Source organism: Zonotrichia leucophrys, chromosome 11, assembly GCF_028769735.1.
Source record: "Zonotrichia leucophrys gambelii isolate GWCS_2022_RI chromosome 11, RI_Zleu_2.0, whole genome shotgun sequence".
Taxonomy (NCBI): domain Eukaryota; kingdom Metazoa; phylum Chordata; class Aves; order Passeriformes; family Passerellidae; genus Zonotrichia; species Zonotrichia leucophrys.
The window spans coordinates 14,543,590-14,562,695 of NC_088181.1; the positions used below are offsets into that span (position 1 = coordinate 14,543,590).

At 44.0% G+C, this 19,106-nt stretch overlaps 1 protein-coding gene across 1 annotated transcript in view; it reads left to right on the top strand.

The window, feature by feature from the left end:
* Positions 1-625: 625 nt before the first annotated feature.
* Positions 626-19,106, top strand: part of URI1 (URI1 prefoldin like chaperone) — a 64,374-nt gene continuing 45,893 nt past the window's right edge. Inside the window, exon 1 of the mRNA XM_064723325.1 lies at positions 626-652. Coding sequence (XP_064579395.1) covers positions 641-652 — 12 coding nt within the window. The 5' untranslated portion in view covers positions 626-640. The remainder of the gene's footprint in view (positions 653-19,106) is intronic.

Below are 19,106 nucleotides of genomic sequence, written 5' to 3' on the forward strand. Positions count from 1 at the left end.
TACAGCAGATGATTAAGCAGAGTGTGGGCATAAAAGAGTTCTAACAAATCAGAAGCCCTTCATATGTGTTTCCCTGTCAGAAGAGAGCAAAACAGAATAATTTTCAGAGGTATTTTGCCTTGATTTTCCCAATACATAAGGTAACCCAGCCTGCTTTCCACAGAGAGCCAGCAGCAACTCTCTTTCTTTTAAACAATTAATTTTTCATAAAATGCAGGCTAAAAAATTATTTGCTTCCATGTTAGGATATCTTCTAAAAGTTTATGCAAAAGGTGAGCACTGAAACTGCTGAGACATGTAAAAGGCAGCAGGGTGGATTATCTGTGTAGCTGGGGCTGAGCCCAAGCCTCCCTGGCTGCCACAGGCAAGAGGGTGAGGAGCCCTTGGGCAGCACCACTCCCTCCAACCTGCACCCACCTGTGCTTTGGGATGGACCATTTCCTGATGAAACACAATTGGCTGCACCTGGCATAAATTACAGAGTTATCAGGGGATGCTGAAGTTCACAGTGCCTGAAGGAAACTAAAGGCAGGAAAGAGGCCTGTGAGCCCTTTTGGGTTCTTCCTCAGCACCTCTTTGTATTGCAAGCCTGGCTTTGGAGTAGACCCAAGGCAAATAGCTATTGCTTCATGCAGGGCAGATGGCTGCAGAGGTGAGGTGTGAGTGAGCTCGTGTTCCCTCGGTGTGGCTCTGCGGGGATGCCCTGGGCAGGAGGGCAGCGAGAATCAGCCTGGGGTGCTCTGCTGTGTGTGAAGGCTGGCTCTGGTTGTGTCCTGCAATGCCTGGGGAGCTTCCCACCTTCCTGCTGCTGCAGTGTGGTGGTCTTTACCCAAAGCAGCCCTTTTCACTGTGCTGTGTGGTGCTGGAGCACAGCCCAGGGCTCTGGCCGTGCTGAACACGTGCTCGAGGGAAGCCGAGTTCCGGTGGCTCCCGTTTGTCATATATAAAGTGGGGATAATAATAACCTATGTCACAGGGGTGTTGCAAGGCTTAATTAATTAGTATTTGCAAAGAGCTTTCAGATAATTGGATTAGAGGTGCTATATTAACACAAACTGTTATTGTTATTATTTATTTATTATGTACTTGTAGAGTTCATCTGTGCAGGATGTTTTTGCTGATGTAGCTTGTAGATGTAAACAGAGGGGATTGCATGGAGTTAAAGGGAGCAAAAGATAAAAAATTTGTATTCCAGTTCTTGCTTGTGACCTCCTAAAGGCTGACCCATACCCAGAGGCTGAGAAACAGTTACAGGGAAGTTTTGAGCAGTGCCTCCTGCCCTGGGAGGAGATCCATATTTCTGGAAAATGCTCCCAAAATGTGTGGGAACAAGTTCCACAGTCTGGGGGGCTGTTGTACAGCATGTTCACCTTTCCTTCCCAAGTGCCTTCAGCCCCTGTGTCAGGCAGGATGGACATGGAAGGAATGTTCTGTGTGGGAATAAAAGTACTGTGGCCCCACTCCTGTGTGAGATTCACAGCCCAGCAGCAGGGTGCTGAAATTGTGGCACTGCAATGTGTGCAGGTTACTGAGGTTGTGTACCTTGGGTTCATTTTTATTTTGGAATATATTTTTAGGGCTCATCTGAAATGGAAAGACATGAGAAGAGCAGACATGGTGAGAAGGGGCGGCATGTGGGGGTCTGGAGCTGAGGGAAGGGTTCCTGCCACACTGGGTCATGGCGCAACACGCACCAAATCTGCACTTGTTTCCACAAAATGAAGTTATTGGTGAATATGTAAAATAAGCTTCCTAAAGCTGCAAGTGCTTTTCCATCTGACTCCAGCTTCTCTAGGTAATTCACCCCTGAGGTGAATACTTGGGTCAGAGTTAAATAGAGCTGCTTTGGGATTTTGTGGGTATGAAAACAGACTAATTTGGTGTGTAAGTCATTTTTAGTGCACTAATTTCCTGTTTTACATGCAGAAATGGTCCATAAATGGCACAAAAGTCTTGAGGAAACTAAGCCTAAAGCATCTTGTTCACATAGACTGAAAGCAGGAGTCTTCCTATTATCTGAAAACTCTTGGTGCTTTGCTTCTTGCTAAAGACCAGCAAATCTTTATCAGTTTATAGCTCTGCATAGGTTATTAGTGGTCTCAAGCTTGCACAGCTCTGTTTTTCTTCATTAATATTAGGTTTTTAGCTTTTGAATTGTTTCTTTTTGAAGAGCTCCAAGCCCATGGCTGAAGATCTGAAGTCTTTCTTTGTTAAAAAGAGCAACAACAACTATGGTGTGCAAATGAGGTGTTTAGGGAAGCAGAGCAGAAGCTGCTCTCTCTGGGTTGGGAGGCTCCTCTGCAGTGTCCCCAGGTGCTGCAGCATCTTCCCCTGGGCTCCAAAGCTGGGTGTCCCCTGCTCTGCAGCAAGGAGAGACTGCCCTGCAGTGCACCAAAGCTCCAGGTTCAATCAGTCATTGGTTCAAATCAGTCTGGGTTCAAATCTGCCAAATGGCCTCAAAATGAGGGTTCTGTCTCAGTCCTGTGGCTCAGGATTCCCATTGACTGTGGACACTTCTTGGCTTGAATCAAAACCCAGGAGGGAGAGGCTGTCCTGGGGGAAGGCGCTGAAATCTGGAAAACTTGTGAAAATCCTGAAGCGCAACCAAGCCCGTATGAAAACCTTTGGGGCTGCTGGTGAGTTCCCAGCGTGGACAAGCCCTTGGCAGAGGCCTGGGGTGTGATTTCATGAGGTGAGAGGAGCAGGCTCCTTGCAGAGGCTCTGGCTCAGTTTCTGGGCTCTGCTCCGCTCTGGTCGTGCACCCCTCTGTGCCCAGCCCAAACCTGACTCCAGCCACGCTTCCCTGCAACACTGACAGAGCTGGATCCTGGGGACAGCAGCACCAGCAAGATGCAGGTGTAGAGAGCTCAGGGGCTGGCTCGAGTGGCAGTGAGTCCACAGCAGGCTCTCCGTGCCCAATTTATGGCCATTTACATGTGAAATTGCGCTGATCTAATTTGCATATGCAGTCATAGTAATCGCGGGCCAATTAAACTTGTAGTTCACAAAATCTGGGCCTGAAACCTTTACAATTCTTACAAACATACTAATCTGAGTGTATATATCACTTCATCAAATTCATGAAACCATAAATTGTGCCTGTCTGGCATCACCAGCTGCACGCCGGAGTCGCTGGGGCTGGGCTGAAGGAGCCATCGGCCCCATGCAGCGGCTGGGGAAGATATTTTTAATGAGCTCTTCCCTATTCAAGGATTGAATCAGAGCTGTTAGCATGTCAGGCTAAGATTCATTGCAATATCTATGGGAGATTTATCTTTATTCTTCCATTTCTTTAAAAAATGTAGTTGTCCTGGAGGAGTTGTTACAATGTCAATAAATGTGTCATCTACATTTGTTAGTGAAAATGCAGTTATAAAATGTCAGAGATTTGTTTCAAGTTTTCTATTTCTACCTTAACATTGAGGAACAGAAGTGGCTTCAAAATGGGCTGGGTGGGGAGCAAGCCTCTGGCCACCCCAGCCCTGGAGATGCTTTTCCCTGATGGGGAATTGGGTGGTTTGGGTCCCCAGGCTGAGGATGGGGACAGGGAGAGTGTGGAGGTGGCTTCCTTGGGCAAGTGGAGCTGGGTTCTGCATTGTCACCCTCCCTGGCATGGCACCACCCTGCATTGTCACCCTCCCTGGCATGGCACCACCCTGCATTGTCACCCCACTGGCTGCCCCCAGGAGCTGCCTCCTCCCCAGCTGCAAACATCTGTGAGCACCCAGACAGCAACTGACCCCTATGAGAGCAGATTTAAAAAATTGAGTCTGTCTCCTCAGCTTCAATCATGCTCTTCCTACCCCATGGGGCACATGCTCAGCACCTTCTCCAGCCCTCCCAGAGGACACCTACTGTGTCTCCACTTCCCCCTTTGTGCAGTTCAGCTTCTCATCCTGCTAATTTAGCAGAGCATCTCTGAATAGTTGGTGTTGGAGCAGGGCTTTATCATAGCCAGATGCTGTTGATGACTTGAGGTTTGGCTTTTGTTCAGTGAGAAGAGCTCTAGCTATTGAAGCACTAAGTCTGGGGCTGGCTATTGCTGAGCCAGATGGTTTCGTTCCAAATGTTTAAATTCTATAAATCTATTAATCTATAAATTCTGTTGTCACTAGGGAAATGATAGGTTAAATTTTGCAATCCTTGTAGATAGTTACCCTCTGAGCAGATATCATCAAAGATTAAAAAGTCATTATTTCTTGGCTTTTTATATATTTTTCCTTCTTTGTCATTTTTGTATAAGTTCCTACGGGGGAAAAAATTATTCCAAGTTCTGAGTGGAAGAACATCAGAAATCAGCTTCTCTGAACTGAATTTGAAAGAATTTTTCCAACACATTGCTCCTCTTTGGTCTAGATGCAATGTTGAAGGCCTTGGTGTATTTGTGAATTTTTTTATTCTTCATATTCTGGCCAACTTCAGATTTTATTCTCTCGATGACATTTTACACATTTTGCAGAAAAGCCATTGCTCGTTCCATTTTTACCCCGTATTTTTGGTTTCAGGCCTGTAAGCAGCACTGTTTCTCTTCCCCCTAAACCTTGGTAGGCTCTGGTGGTGCTGCTCATGGCCTGTGTCTGACTGCTGGAGTTGAGGGCACCACGCTGTGCCTGTGTGCCACCAGCATCCCTTCTGCAGGGCAACGTGGCTTGGAGACCTTGGGGAAGCCCTGTGTCTGCTCAGACCCTCTGTGCTGAGGCTGCTGGGGTGGGCTGTGTGCCCTGCTGAAGGACTGAGCTGCACAGAGCCAGTTTGGGCTGTGCAGGCTGGATTTGGGGCTTGTGGCTTTCCCTGCTGGTGCTGCAGTGCTCTGCCTACCTGGATTACCTGGCCATGCCTGGGACAGTGCCACTGGGCACAGCTTGTACCACAGGCTGAACTCAACTGAGAGCCAGCAGACCTGATGCTTCTTAAAGCAATCCCATAGTCTTGCAACACATTTTATGTCTGATCAGCTACGGATTTGGGAAATGAAACAGTTCTTGGAAAGAGAAACAGCTGCTGGTGGAGCTAGGTGAATTCACAGATCTGACCTAGAGGCTCAGCCAAGGGAAGAAAGATTTTTAGCCAGCTCCAGCCTCAGTGTCCCAATGTGAAACCACATTTCTGTATGTCCCTAAACTATCTCCTGCTCAGTGAGTGCTGCAGGTAGTGTGAGCCTGATCAGCTCCTCAGGGACCTAACACTGGGCTCCAAAACGAGGGAGTGAAACAAAACAGACAGCTCTGAGCCTGAGAACTCACCTGCAGTCATAAAACCAGTCTGGGCTCACCCAGGGGTTGCCTTGCTGTAAGCAGGGACGTGCCCACCCCTCCCAAGGGTGCTGCCAGGGCAGAGCCCAGCCCTGCTCCTGCCCACGCTGCCTGCCCAGGTGGAGCTGAGCAGGGAGAGCAAAACCTGCCCACTTCAATCACCCCCAAGGCAGCAGCTTGCATGGAGCTCTCCGTGCTGGTGTTTTGCTCCAGCATAACTTTAAAGTTGTTAGGGACAAAGCTTTCAATGTATTTGCCTGAGTTTATGCAAATGTATTAAAATGAATGCAAATTGCAATCTATTGATTTTTTTAAAATGATATTGGCAGGCATGAATGAGGCAGAAACACACCGCACTGATTTTTCACTATCTTGCATCTTTTCAAGCACTTTACTCTTGTGCACAGTGAACAGAAGTGTCTGAAACTCTGTTTTATGCTCTCTTTGTAGAGGCCAGAAAGCTGAACACACAGTGGAGAGGAGCTGAGCCCAAAACCATTAACCATTTTGCAACTAGAGAGGATTAGTGTCACCAGATCTGTGTATTGATGAACAGAAACACATGTGGAGGGGAGCACTTTGTGCTTCATGTGTGAGAGAAGCACAAGAGCTGCAACTTGGGTGTGCTGGGGAAGAACCCCAGCAAGGAAAAGGCCAGGGGGGGCTCAGCAGAGTGCAGGGAACCACACTGGGCAGCCCTTGAGGGGACAGAGGTGGGAGAGCTGTGCTGGGAGCCCCAGGAGGATGCTGTGAGAGCGGGGTGGTGACAGCCCTGCTGTGGAGAGGAGACACTGAGTGACGGCACTGCCTGGCCTGAGGACACAGCATGGACCTGCAGCTGCCCAAAACCAGGGCTGGGCACCTGAACCACCCAGAGAGTGGTGGGGCAGCTCTGGGGTGCAGGGTCTGTGCCCCCCAAAGCTCTGCTGCTCCTCAGCTCGAGCAGCAGGAGAGACCTGGCCCCAGCTGCAGCTTGTACTGAGTGACTTAGTGGTTTATTTTTGAATTCCTTTTCAGTTTATAATAACTGGCCTGAACCTTTGGGTTCTGCATCTCCTGTCCATGTTGTTTTTTTTGAAGTCTTTGTTACAGAGTAATAGTGTCTATCAATACCACATGGGTTTTATTTACGTGAATTTGTTAAAGGATACACAAAAAAGGTGACTCTTGATCCAGAGTCCAGGACAGGCAGGTTGGGAAGGTGCTGGGGGGAGTGATTGCTGCCATGGCTTAGCTGTGTGCTGAAGGACATCAGCCCTGTGCTCTGCTGCTGGGACAGGACATGGGAACACACTTAAAGATTTCTATAATTTAATTTCAGTTGCTTTGTTTGTTTGAAGAATGGTCTCCTGTGTTTTCTTTATAAGGTGGAAGGGTTTTTCCTTGCAGATGGTTTGAAGATGAGGGTTGAAAGGCCTGGGGAGGTAAAGAGCAACCCAGCCTCTATTCAGAATTTTCTCAGCAGCTGCAGTGAGAGAGGCCAGGCCAATCTGGGGGTGCCTGGCAGGGGCTGTGCAGCAAAACACCACTGAGGTGACTGTGGGGCTAATGCTGTGCCCAGAGACAGAGCTTGACATTGGAGGGACTCAGCTCTTTGTGACCTTCCTGTTGTCATTCCCCTCACCTTGACACTTGTCCAGTTTCCACCTGGTGTGGCTGGGTCAGGTGCCAGCTGATGGCTGCCTGGTGACCTGTGCAAGTGTTGCAATTCCAATGCATTCCTGGAACTGTGGATAAATATCTCCTGTAACAACTTGAATTTGTTGTAGTAGGGTTTTTTTTGGGTTTTTGTTTTTTGAAGTTCTCATTGCAGCCCTGCAGGGGCAATGGGTACAAGAGTCACACCTCTTTCATCTGAATAATTTCCTTTCAACATCAGGGCACTACAGGATGGGTTTCATCCTGCACAGCCTCCTGTCCAAGAGTTTTCATCATCACTAAACTTTTGTGACAAGCTGAACTCATATATTGGAGGGGGGGCGGGGAAAGTATAGGAGATGTGTTTGGTGTCATTGGTATTGTAAAAAATTGCTGGACAAGATGGAAGTAATGTGATGAAGAGGAATTGATGACCTCTATCAGAAACACTAATGAAACATTTCTGTTAGAGGGGAATTACATGGTCATGTTTGTATGGCTTTTCATAGGAAAATATTTCATATTAATTGGCTACAGTGCAAACCTTGGGATAGGAAATGGCTCCTTGTGGCTGGTTCTATATGGAAATCAACGAGGTAGAGCAAATTCGTTGCTAACCTGCAGCTTATACAATATTGCATTTATTGGGGAGTCTTAAATCCTAAACCTGCTGTTATATACCCATTTATGGAGCAAACACCTAATGCTCTTCCATTGGTTTAATGTACTATTTGCTTAATGGACCATTGACATAATCATTTGATATAGATTCCAGTCATACTATGCTACCAAGCCATGATATATTAATATAGCCCCATATCAATGGTGGAGAGCAAGCATGTTTTATTATTATCCATGACCAATTAGCTTCTGGCTATCCTAGGGACACACTTCTCTAGGTGTTAGTCTTTATGGACCTGATTTTAAGAAGTCTGAGCATTCCTAGCTTCCCCTGAAGTGAATTGTGTTTCCTGATGGATCCATATTTCCAGGTTACTCAAAGCCCCTAATACAACCCGTGGGCACATCACTGTAACTGTACATTTCCACCTGCACTTGGAGATTTTTCAGTTCTTTTACTGTTAATGATTTTCTTCTGGTTTTATTCAATGGATAATGAAATAATGCTTTTCTTTCCCTTTCTATCTATCTTCTTGATCAATCAAAAGATGTCTATAAGGTCAGAAGGGACTGTTTGTGTCAGGATGTTGGGAAAGATTTCTCCACTGCAAGGATGGTGAGGCACTGGAGCAAGCTGCCCAGGGCAGTGGGGCAGTGCCACCCCTGGCTGGGTTTAAAGGATGTGTGGATGTGGCACTGAGGGCCATGGTTTAGTGTGGGCTTGTTAGTGCTGGGTTAACAGTTGGACTCGATTTTAAAGGTCCTTTCTAACTTCAATAATTGTATGACTCAGTGATTAATACAGATACATTTAGTTGCTCACAAATAGGATTATTGTGCTACAGTTATGATAGCTAGAGCAGAGCTGTACAGCAGCAAATACGATCTCTTCTGTCTTCCACCCCCCTCATGCTCAGATTATTAATAACAATATGAAAATACGAGGGACCAGCATGCAGATTCTGCTCTTTGTGGGGTGCCTGCAAAATTAAGTGATCATTATAAATAGGAGGCAAAATTGGCATTTTATCTGTCTCATATGCTGTAATTAAGTAGCTGATTTCTTCCTGATGTGGCAGCAACAGTGGCTATGGAGAGAAGGAGAAAGGGTAATAGTTTTTCCAGTCATTTCTGTGAGGCTGCCTTATACAGGAAAATAAAGATATAAAGCACAGGTGACAAGGGAACAGAAGAGTTAGTAATAAAAGGACTAAAATAAGAGGTTTGATTTACACAGATTGAAAAGGATGTAGGAATGTTTGAGTGGATGAAAACAGGGTGGAGCAGTCTGGGCTCCTGGAGCACTGGAGGCAGTGTGTATGAGCCAGAGGGAGGACAGTGCTGGAGGGGAGAAGCAACAAACTTGAATGCATGAGTTCATCCAACTGTTTAGGAGTAAGTAGCTTTAATATTCTGGACTGGTTTTAACACTAAAATCCAACTTCAAAAAAAAAAAAGGAACAAGCTTCTTAAAGAAAAGCAGGCAAATTTTCTTGGTTGTGGCTAAAGAGTTACCACCATCCTGCCCATCTGCCCTGCTCTGATGGGACACTTCCATGGTGCTCTGTGTAGCAGTCCCACCCTCAGACTGATGAGAGGCACCTCCTGTGAGTGTTTCCTGCTGTGTGAAGGCTGTGCTATGTTCCCTGCTAAAATCCTGGCTGTTTTCCTCAGGGTCTCATGGGGACTTGTAGGAACATCTTTAGGAGAGACTGCTAAGCATCTTCAATTGTGTACTTGAGTCATGTGTAGATGTACACATTTCATGCTTGCTAACTCAGAGTGCTATTCATGCTGTGCCCTGGATAATGTAAAATCATGTAGAAAGTGTAATGTGGGAGAATATAATTAAAACTATATGATGTGGTTGCACCAAATAACTTAATTGAGTTCTTGAAGGAAACCAGTTTTCTGTTTTCCCAGTTTTTAGCTTTTCATATTTGTTTCATTTTGTAGCAATGCCATTTTCTTAATGTTGGTGTTTGTAAACAACTTTCAAAGCTCCTTAGACGGAGGAAGTTTCCCCTCCCTTCCTTTCCAAGTTGTTCTGTGTATGTAACATGGAGGAAAACACGTCAGGCAGGATCTGAGGCCTGAGAGGTGAAGCTGCTGCAGCTTCATGTTCATGTCCAACCAGCAGCAAGGCTGAGGATGTATTTACAGCAGGCAAATCATGTACCACAAAGAGATATATAGCTAGATATGTGTGTGTGTGTATATACACATAGAGCAGGCAAGTACAGAGTGCTCACACAGATGCACACACCACTGAGAGCTCCATCCAGCTCTCCTCTCTGCTTGCATAATATTCTGTATTCTATACACAATCAAATAAGACATGGATACACACATGGTGCAACCTACAGAGCAGTGCTCAGACACCCAGCCTGGCTGGAGCCCTGCCTGCCACCCTCCTCCTGTGCCCCTGTGGGTTTGTGATGGGCTGGTGCTGGCTGGCAGGAGTCACCGAGGGCTGCCCATGGCTTGGTGCTCCTCTCTCAGGGCTGCCTGTCCCCAGTGTTGTCCCTTTTGCTCCTCAGCAAGGCTGGAATCTCCTCTCCCTGACCCCTTTGGTGGATCTTACCTGTACTCCTCACTGGCAGAGTCCTCCTGGACCTGCTGTGGGATGCAGCAAAGCCAGTTCTCTCCAAAAAGTCCCTACAGAGTCTGGGGGAGGAAAAAGCATATACAGGAATAATCCCACTTGAACTTGGACAACTGGCAGCCATATGTGTAAGCAAACAAAGTTTTACTGCTTCTCTAAAAGAGATAGTTTTAAAAGCTTTATTTTCTTGCCAGTTGGCTAAGAAGCGAGCAAGGAACAATAGATTCAAGCTGAAATAATTTGCATTTATGATGAAGACAAGGAATATCTACCTTGCATTTTCCTAAAAAAGAAAAATTAAACCCCATTTTTAATTAACTGATAAACTATTAATCAAATTTTTGCAATGTTAGGTGACACATTATTCATTTAGATAGAATGACTGTGAACTTAAACTAATCAAATCTGATTTGCCCACATATGCTTGATTGAAATACATTTTAACTAGCATATACAAAGAGAAAATCTTGGATTTCTTACCTAATCTTCAGAGTATACTGCTGAGTTAATAAGGGCAGTTTTTTTTAAATGAGACCACCATTTCTTAATCTGCATATCAAAATCAAGAGCAACTTAATTGCAAAACACATATTCCTGAAATCTAATCATTATACTGCTTTAGGGTATTTTATTGAAGCATGTTAAATTATGGACAGAATATTAATGATGAAGCTAATCAAACCCAATTAGTCACTTCTAACAATAGTCACATAAATATACAAGTCAGGTACTAAAGTACTGTAGGTATGGTTTTAAGGTTTTTTTTTTAATATAAAATTTATGTGGTATATATGAATTATATACTCGTTATTTTTAATCTAAAAATCTAGGACAAGTCATTTCAAAGAAAATGTGATGTGCCAGAAGACACTGGGACTTGTCCCTCACCATTAGAAGTGACAGTGCTGATGCGAGGCTGGCTGAGGGTTGCTGTGGCAGAGGCGCAGGGTGAGCAGCACGCAAGGGAGGCTGTGGATGTGCACGTGCAGTTTGTGTCTGCCCAGGCTGGGACTGCCCCACTGCACAGTGCTCAGCCTGCACAGGGCAGCACTCGCATCTGCTGCTGCAATAATTGTGCTATATCATAATTACACATGTATTGTGTCTGCATTAAAAATCAGCCTCTTCCTTTAAGCCCGGAGCAGCATCTCGTAGAGATTTAAGCACAGTGCTTATCTTCATGCTGATTCCTTTATGTGTACTTTGATATTGATATTTTGGGTGGCTTTCAGTTTGTTTCAGCCTCCTGCTTGCTAATTATGAGAGGGTAGCTGTCATCTTACTTTAGGTCTATCTATTCCATCAGAAAATTCACACAATGCAGGGGTCACAGATGACCTTCTACTGATGTATCTTTTGAAAGATGATGTGTTTTCAAAATCCTTTTAAATTGCAACTCTTACAGTTTCCATAATTATGCAGGTCACATAAAAGAATGACTTAGCATATTTATAACCCCTCTTTGCACTTTCAGATTTAAGGACATGTATTTTCTAATTTGTAATCATCTAATTTTAAAAAGGGGTATCCATAAATAATAGGTATGGTTTTAGTGCCAGACAGGGAAGCCCTGACAGGATTTGTGACACCGTGGGTGCCAGTGGCTTTGCTGTGTCAGAGAACTGAGCAGCTTTTTCCTCCTACAAGCCACAGCAGTGGCTTAGACATGGCCCTGCAAGGCTGGACAGGGCACTGGGGAGCCTCCCCTGGCAGATTTCATGGAAATGGGTCCCCAGTGATGAGCAAGGGGAGCTGCTGCCACAGGCAGGGCAGCAGGAAGGGCACAGCAAGGCTTCCACATGGAGCTGCTGGGCCACCATGGGCACCAGCAAGGGCAGGGATGGATTTGTGGAACCATCACAGGGGCACTCAGGTGGCTGTGGAGGGGTCCCTGGCACACACCTGGCTGTGAGCAGGTCTGTGTTACCCTGAGCTCCCAGAGGGGAGGCTGAGGCACAGCTCTTGGGGGATGCTACATGGGCCACCAGAGGTGAAACTCGCTTTTCCACTCTGACTCCTTCTTTAACAATGAGATCATGCACAGGTGCTTATGCTAGAAACCAACCAAAGCATGCTGGTTCTTGTGTTCAGAAAATAGCTGTGTGGCAGAGGTCTGGGCAGGCCCTCCAGAAGGTGCTGGGAGGGGAGCAGCCCCTGTCCATTGATGACTGTGCTGGCAGAAATCAGTGGCCAGCCCTTGCAAACAGTCTGTAATGACACTGGGATCTGTAAAGGGTTTTCTCAAATCAGTGTGAGATTAGTTGAAATCTACTTCTATGAAAAGAAAATACTTCAGTGAAATAAAAAGCTGCTGATAAAAGTAGCACTGGAGCTTTGGCTTTAGATAAGATTTACATTTTTACCTGCCATGCAAGTCCAAATTGATTTGTAATAAATAGTGCTCATGTCCACACAAACAGGCTGAGGGACCAAGGGCTATCTGAGCTGATACATGCTCATGTGCCTTTTAATGTGAGTATACAGCTTTTTCCAAAAGGAATCAAAAGCTTCTGGCAAGTTTGAAAAGGGAGATGACTGATACTGTATTGTAAATAGGGAAATTAAGACTTCCTCTACTCCTTCATAAACTCTTCTGGAAAGCTGCCTGTGCTCTAAAGGCCGCAGGCTGTTTTATTCTATCTTTCATTATAAAAAGAAGATTGAGAAGTGACTCAATTATAATGTATAAGCACCTTCATGGGAAGAAAATACAGGGTACCAGGGAGCTTTTTCAGCTAGCAGGGAAATGTGTCAGAACAACCAATGTCTGCAAACTGAAGTGGAAACGGGAAATAAAGCTGCTGTTTCCAAGTGCCTGCTGGAGCTCTGCTGGGCTTCATGATGGGCTCTGCCTGTCTTGGTGGTCCTCAGACTATGACAAGGTGTCTCTGAACAGCATCATTTGGTCATGTAGAAGCTGTTAATCAAAGTCTAAAGTATTAAACTTAATGCGAACCTATTTTGGTGGTCTGGGTCCTTTTGCTATGCAAGTTGGGGTATCTGATCTAATATTCCTGTCTTGCCTTGACATGATCAGACTTAGCCATTACACTTCCTTGTCCACCATATTTGAGCTTCAAGAGATATTTGGTGTTGTCTTGTGAGTGCAGGAGGAAATTACTGGTTCCTTGTTTTTTCTCACATTTCAGTTGCAAAACAAACCATCATCCCAACCAAAAGAACACTTGCAAGTAAAGAACCCAGTATTTATTTCCTCTCATTCACATAATATCTGGTTGCTCCTATAGCTGCATGAAGAGTTCGTTCTCTCCAGTGTCTGAGTTTGTGCAATGCTCCAAGTGCAGGGCAGCTGTGTGTACTTGGCTGGGGCTGCCTTCAGCCTGGCCTGTGCCCAGGGGACAGCGACTGTCTGTGCAACGCCCTGGACAAGGGCATGCCTGTCTCACACACACAGCTGAGTGTCTGGGGGTGCTGAGCATGTGGCAGGGAGAAAATCAGGTCACAGTGTATGGAATCAGGGGGAAGAGCCACTCCAAACACAGCTTACTGTAGTGTTTTATAAGAATAAATGGGAAACTGCAAATTAGTTAAAGCTTATCAGCTGGGTGGTTATTGCATCATGCCTCCAGTGAGAAAACAAAAATCCTCTGCTCCAGCTAAACTGCTTCAGCATGGTTTGAGTACAGCTTCATTCCCACTGTGTGGCTCTTTGGACCCAGCAAGCTGCATATAGTGGTATTTGAATTCATCAGTGTTTCAGAAGAACATTAAAATTTAACAAGTACATTTAACTAAAAAATCTATATCTCAATAGCATGCAGGTAGTGATAAAAAGGAGGTACTTCAGGCCAAGATATTGCATTAACTTCCCTGTGAAAGGACCTTTCAGACAGCGTGGAGCCGGGTGGAAGTCACTGAACTAATGCCAGTTTCTTTACTCAGAGCCCAAGGAGCCCATGCCTCGGTTCAGAGGGGTGTCAGTTTTTGGTTTTTTTTTGAGAGAAATTTAAAAATACCCACAAAAAAACCCCTCAAACCCAAAAAGGAACAAAATCAAACTTGCAAAGAAAAAAACCCCAATTTTTAGGGGGTTTTCTTTGCTAGTACTACAAAGCTATTTTGCTTATCAGAATCATCTTTCTGGAAAGCTTTCCTCCCAAACAGATTCACTGAAACAGGGCAAGAGCATGGCTCACTCCTATATCACTCCAACCTTACCAGTGCCTTTATTAAGATTAGTATCTATCTCTATAATAACTGAATTTTATTTCTCTTGGGTGAGGTGAAATTTCTGATATAGTAGAAGAAATGTTAAATCTGTGTGACTTTGTGTGATTCCTAAAACTGTCTACTGTAACAGCATGGATAAAGTCTGTCCTTTGCTACCTTCTTCCCACCTCATGCTAAAACATCTCTAAAGTGCTAAAGGAACAAAGCCCAGACCCCTTGAGTTCATTCAATCATGGATGAAATTAAAGTGCTTACACAATATTGTAGAGTACTCTGCAAATACTGAGTCACCACAGTGAGTTGTCAGTTCTCCTATAAAAATTACTGAAAATCATTATTGTGTGATTTATTTCCCTGGCAGTTTATCTAAAAATAAAAATCGGACCCAGATTTTCTCAAAGCCTCTAAGTCTCAGCTGTTTCAAAACTGGAAGTTAATAGTGAAAGCTGCTGCCTGACAGTTTTAAATCCCTTTTCCTATGTGAGCTGGGGGTATGAGGCTTTAGGAGCTCCCAGGGTCACAGGAGGGGTGGGAACTGTGAGCATTGCCACGTGCACAGACCATTCCTCCCCAGCAGTTCTACACTGTGTGCTTCCCCTTCCATCTCAGAAAAATGTGGCAGAATTGAAAGCTGAGGTGTTGTGGAGCAAATCTTCTGTGAGAGTCTCCTACTTGATCTCTGGATGACAGGAGGTTAATTGGGAGGCTTGGCTGTAAACAAAGGCTGGAGAAGGTTTGTTGCTGCTTGGCATGCTGCTGTTTATTACAGATGTGTGATGAATGACACTTCCTCTTTCTGAGAGCTGGGAGTTGCCAGATGTTTGCACCCCAGTTTCCAGGCTCTGTAGGTCAGAGCAGAGCTGGTTGGGCTGTAATGGTTTGTGTGTGCTCTCTTTTGGGGACATATGGGTTAAAGCAGAGTCTCAGAATAAAAGCCTGACTCTATTGAAATGAGTGGCAAAACTCCCATTCACTCTGGATTGTCAAAATGATCTGTAGAGCCCCCTAAGATTTGTGTTCTGTTAATAATTATTACTTGTACATAAAAGTAAACTTCTATATTTAAAACTTATAACTTGGCAACCACGGAATGCACATGTCTATAATGAATAACCATGTGAGCCTATTACTTCAGCTCTCTTCCATTCTCATCCTTTTCTATATTTTACCTGCTATTCATCTCTCCAAATTTCAGATTGTAAGGTCTTCTGGGCAGAGACCATTTTTTCTGCTGGCAAAGTGGCTCTGTGTCAAACAAGGCAAGTATTTTAAATCAGGGGAAACAAATGTTCCTGCATTTGACAGTTTCTGAACATGAATGCAAGTGATCAGGCATGCGTGTCTAGAGATGTGCTTTCTACATACACATATTGTTTCCTTTTAAAGACATCTGCATCTACTGAATTCAGTCCAGAATTTGGCCTATAAGTTTACCATTATTATGCTTCAATTCAGCAAAGCGTGACTGTAGGGAGACTTAAAATTAAGTATACATGTAAGTGCTTTGTTGGATGGAGGCCTCTAAGACTTTGTGCATTTATGCTCTTGTAATTTTAAAATGAAACATATTATTCAAAGTCTCCAGTTCTTTATGCTGTCACTTCCTCACTTATTTTGATTTATTATATATATATATATATATACGTCTCCTAAATTCTAGATGCTTTTAAAAACAAATAAATTCAAAATACATTGAAATCAAATATAAAAGTAGTGTCTGCTCTTAACTGAGCTACAATAATGTCTTTAGTTCACCAGCATCATTTTTGTGCCTTAGCAGCAACTTCTCTATCAAGGCTGTCTCATGTCAATAACTTGGTTTTTAGCCAAGAGCAAAAATGTCTGGCCCAAAGTGCAGAGCTCTTTATGGACAAGCAGCCCTAACATCTTTGTTCCCAAGAGTGGCAAATATTTCTGCATCTTCTCTTTGCTGAGCTGCCACCCTCTTGTTGAGGGGGTGTTCAGAAGTGCTGCCCTTCCAGTCCTGCCACCATGATGATGTTTTGGACTTGCTTTTGGGCCACTATAATTTTCCATGCAAATTTTAAACCACAGGGATGCCACTCAAGGATGCCTGCTGGCTGTTGTTGTGGCAGAACAGACCAGGTTTGCATGGAGAGGAAAACAGAAATGAGGTGAGATGGGCAGGCAGGACCTTCCTTGTAATGGAGCCCAATAAATGCCAGTAAACAGACACCAGTTAAGGCTCCTCATGTAAATTGATATGGAGCCCAGTTTGGGTTATTAAAACACTTTGAATGTCTCTCCTCTCAATGAGGTCAATTACATTTGATATGCCAAAGGATATGGAAAAACTCACTTGTCTTTAGCACAGGAGTCTAATAAATCCTAACTTGTTGTGTTTTATAAAATTGGTATTATTTGAACACGTGTCCTGAAAAAACAGACTGCATCTTTTGAAAGTATTTCCCTCTTTGGGGCTCATTGTTGCTTGCCTTAAGTGTTGGGATCATCTTACTGATGTTTGCTTAAATATTTGTAGTTTACATCACTCCACAGAAAATATGTACTTCAAGTCTCTTATTCTTTTTTCTTTCTCTAAATAATGATCATAAGCATCTTGGGGGAATCTTGAGGGGTCAGAAAATATGAAGACAACTGATTTTGTTGCATTTCCTTTGCTAAAAATGCTCTGTGAGTTCAACAAGAAGTGGAGTTACACTGCTGAGCCTGCAGACCTCCATTTGAAGTGCCACCTGCAGTGGTGGTTTATGAGATGAGGTTTGCTCTCCTAGAAGTTATAATGAGACCACCCAGCCCCGATTGCATATGCCATGGATTAGAATTCAGATGGTAATAATTTCTCACTATTACCAAGGCCAGATTTGATCTGGTTATGCAAAAAGGAGTTCCAGTCGTGCTCTGACTCTCCTCAGTCTACAGCTTCCAGAAAAACTCCTTCTTAGGCAAGTTGATGAATTTTTCTCTCTTGAGGAGAGTCCTGGATCATGAAGTTACTTTCCCTGAAGCCATGAGGACTGTGTCCATAATTGGGATTACATGCTTAAGAAAGGACTTGCAGGAATGAATTGTAGGAATGAATTGTAATATGCTTTTGGTTTGTAGCAGCACAAGTAGAGGACTGTGGTTTCTGGCTTCCTTTGGTTTGTCATATTCCCATCCCAGCTGTTTTGTTAAAAATCAATGTAACGCTCAATATCATTTGTGATTTTACTGAGAAGAACTAAACAGAATTGGAAGGATATCTGGAAACCAAAGGTGCCTTTAGCAACAAAATGCAGTGTTTTAAAGTAGAAAAAATACCAAGAAAGAAAACAAAAGGTGAAATGAAAGGGAAGTTGAATGATAGGGAAACAGGTTTAAGCTTGTCAAAGAAATGCCCTGTTTTAATATGAGTACATTTGTTAAAGTGTATAAATAAATATATGTAAATATATGTAAATAGTTCCCTGAAGTGAATAAGAAATTACAATTAAAGAGATAGACAAAATTATTAATTGAAAATAATGATAAACCCAACCTTTGTAGTTACCAGCTTTACTTCAGTCACAGAAACTCAGGTAAAAAATCTGAGAAGCAGTTTAGTGCTTCTGTGCTGGCTTGCTGCATTGTAGGGACAAGAACCCAATTATTTGGAGAAATGTCCCTTGATCACTTGGAAAGAAGGCAGTGGGAATGCCCACTTAGCAGGTACCCCTGCTACAAACTGCAAACCAGAGGAAGATTTTTCTGAGACATTAACAGCATCAAACTGGCTTCTGTGCTACAGCAAAAAATAATGGCGTATAACCTGCCCTTGATCAATAATGGGCAGAAAAACATACCCAGTAAAGAGTATTTAACAAGGCCACTTCTGGTTGAGAATTCTCTCTGGCTCTGGCCCAGCTGGCTCGTGCTGGACCTGATGCAAGACCTGTATTGAACACAGTTGTGGGCCAAGGTTTTAGCTTGCAAAAGTGAAGTGCAGGCTTTGCTTTCACTCACACTTTGTGCTACCAGCTTTGTTTGACAGTTGCTGTATTGAAGAGAGCTAGTGACCCAAACATCAGAAAAGAAGTTGTGCATTTGTGGTGTGGGAGACCTCTAAATCTGTCCCTTGAGTCTGCGCAAGGGCTGCTCTCACACTGCCACCCTCATCACCACCCTACCACAAGAGAGGAAATAATTTGTGAGAAAAACAGACATCCTTAATGCCACAGTCTTCCTGTTAATGGAAACCTGCCTTTGGTACTGTCTGTTTAACAAGCTAAAAAAGTAAATTTCACAGTATCCCCTCGTACAAACCTCAGAACTTAATTCTCCTTTCACTCTAGTACAGGTATAAATCACCAGTGAAGTCAACAGAGTTATTTCAGCTTTAATTCTGGGACATATGAGAGGAGATTGAGGCCCTTAAGGTATTTGGTATCTAGGCTATCTTTACTAATACACTGCCATGATCAGAAAGCTCTCCTCCTTCACAGGGAAAAGATGAGGGGAAAAAGCAAAGTGACACTAATCTTTTCCGAGTCAGGCTTTCCTCTTGGGTGTGACTACATGCAGAAAAGCAGGGATTTCCAGGTGATACTAATCAAAGATGGCAGAAGCAACTACAAAGCATACAAATAAAGCATCCAAGTTTCACGTACCAAACCAAGCATGACAGTGCTCACAGAACAGCAGCTACACTACAGTCAGCTGTGTCGCTGCGAGGGGCCCCGAACTTTGCTGCGTGACAGCAACATGAAAACAAGCTCTGTTGTTATTATTAGCAAACACATAATAAGGTTAAAGCATAATGCACACTAATAGTTGGTTATCCTGCCTTATGTACATTT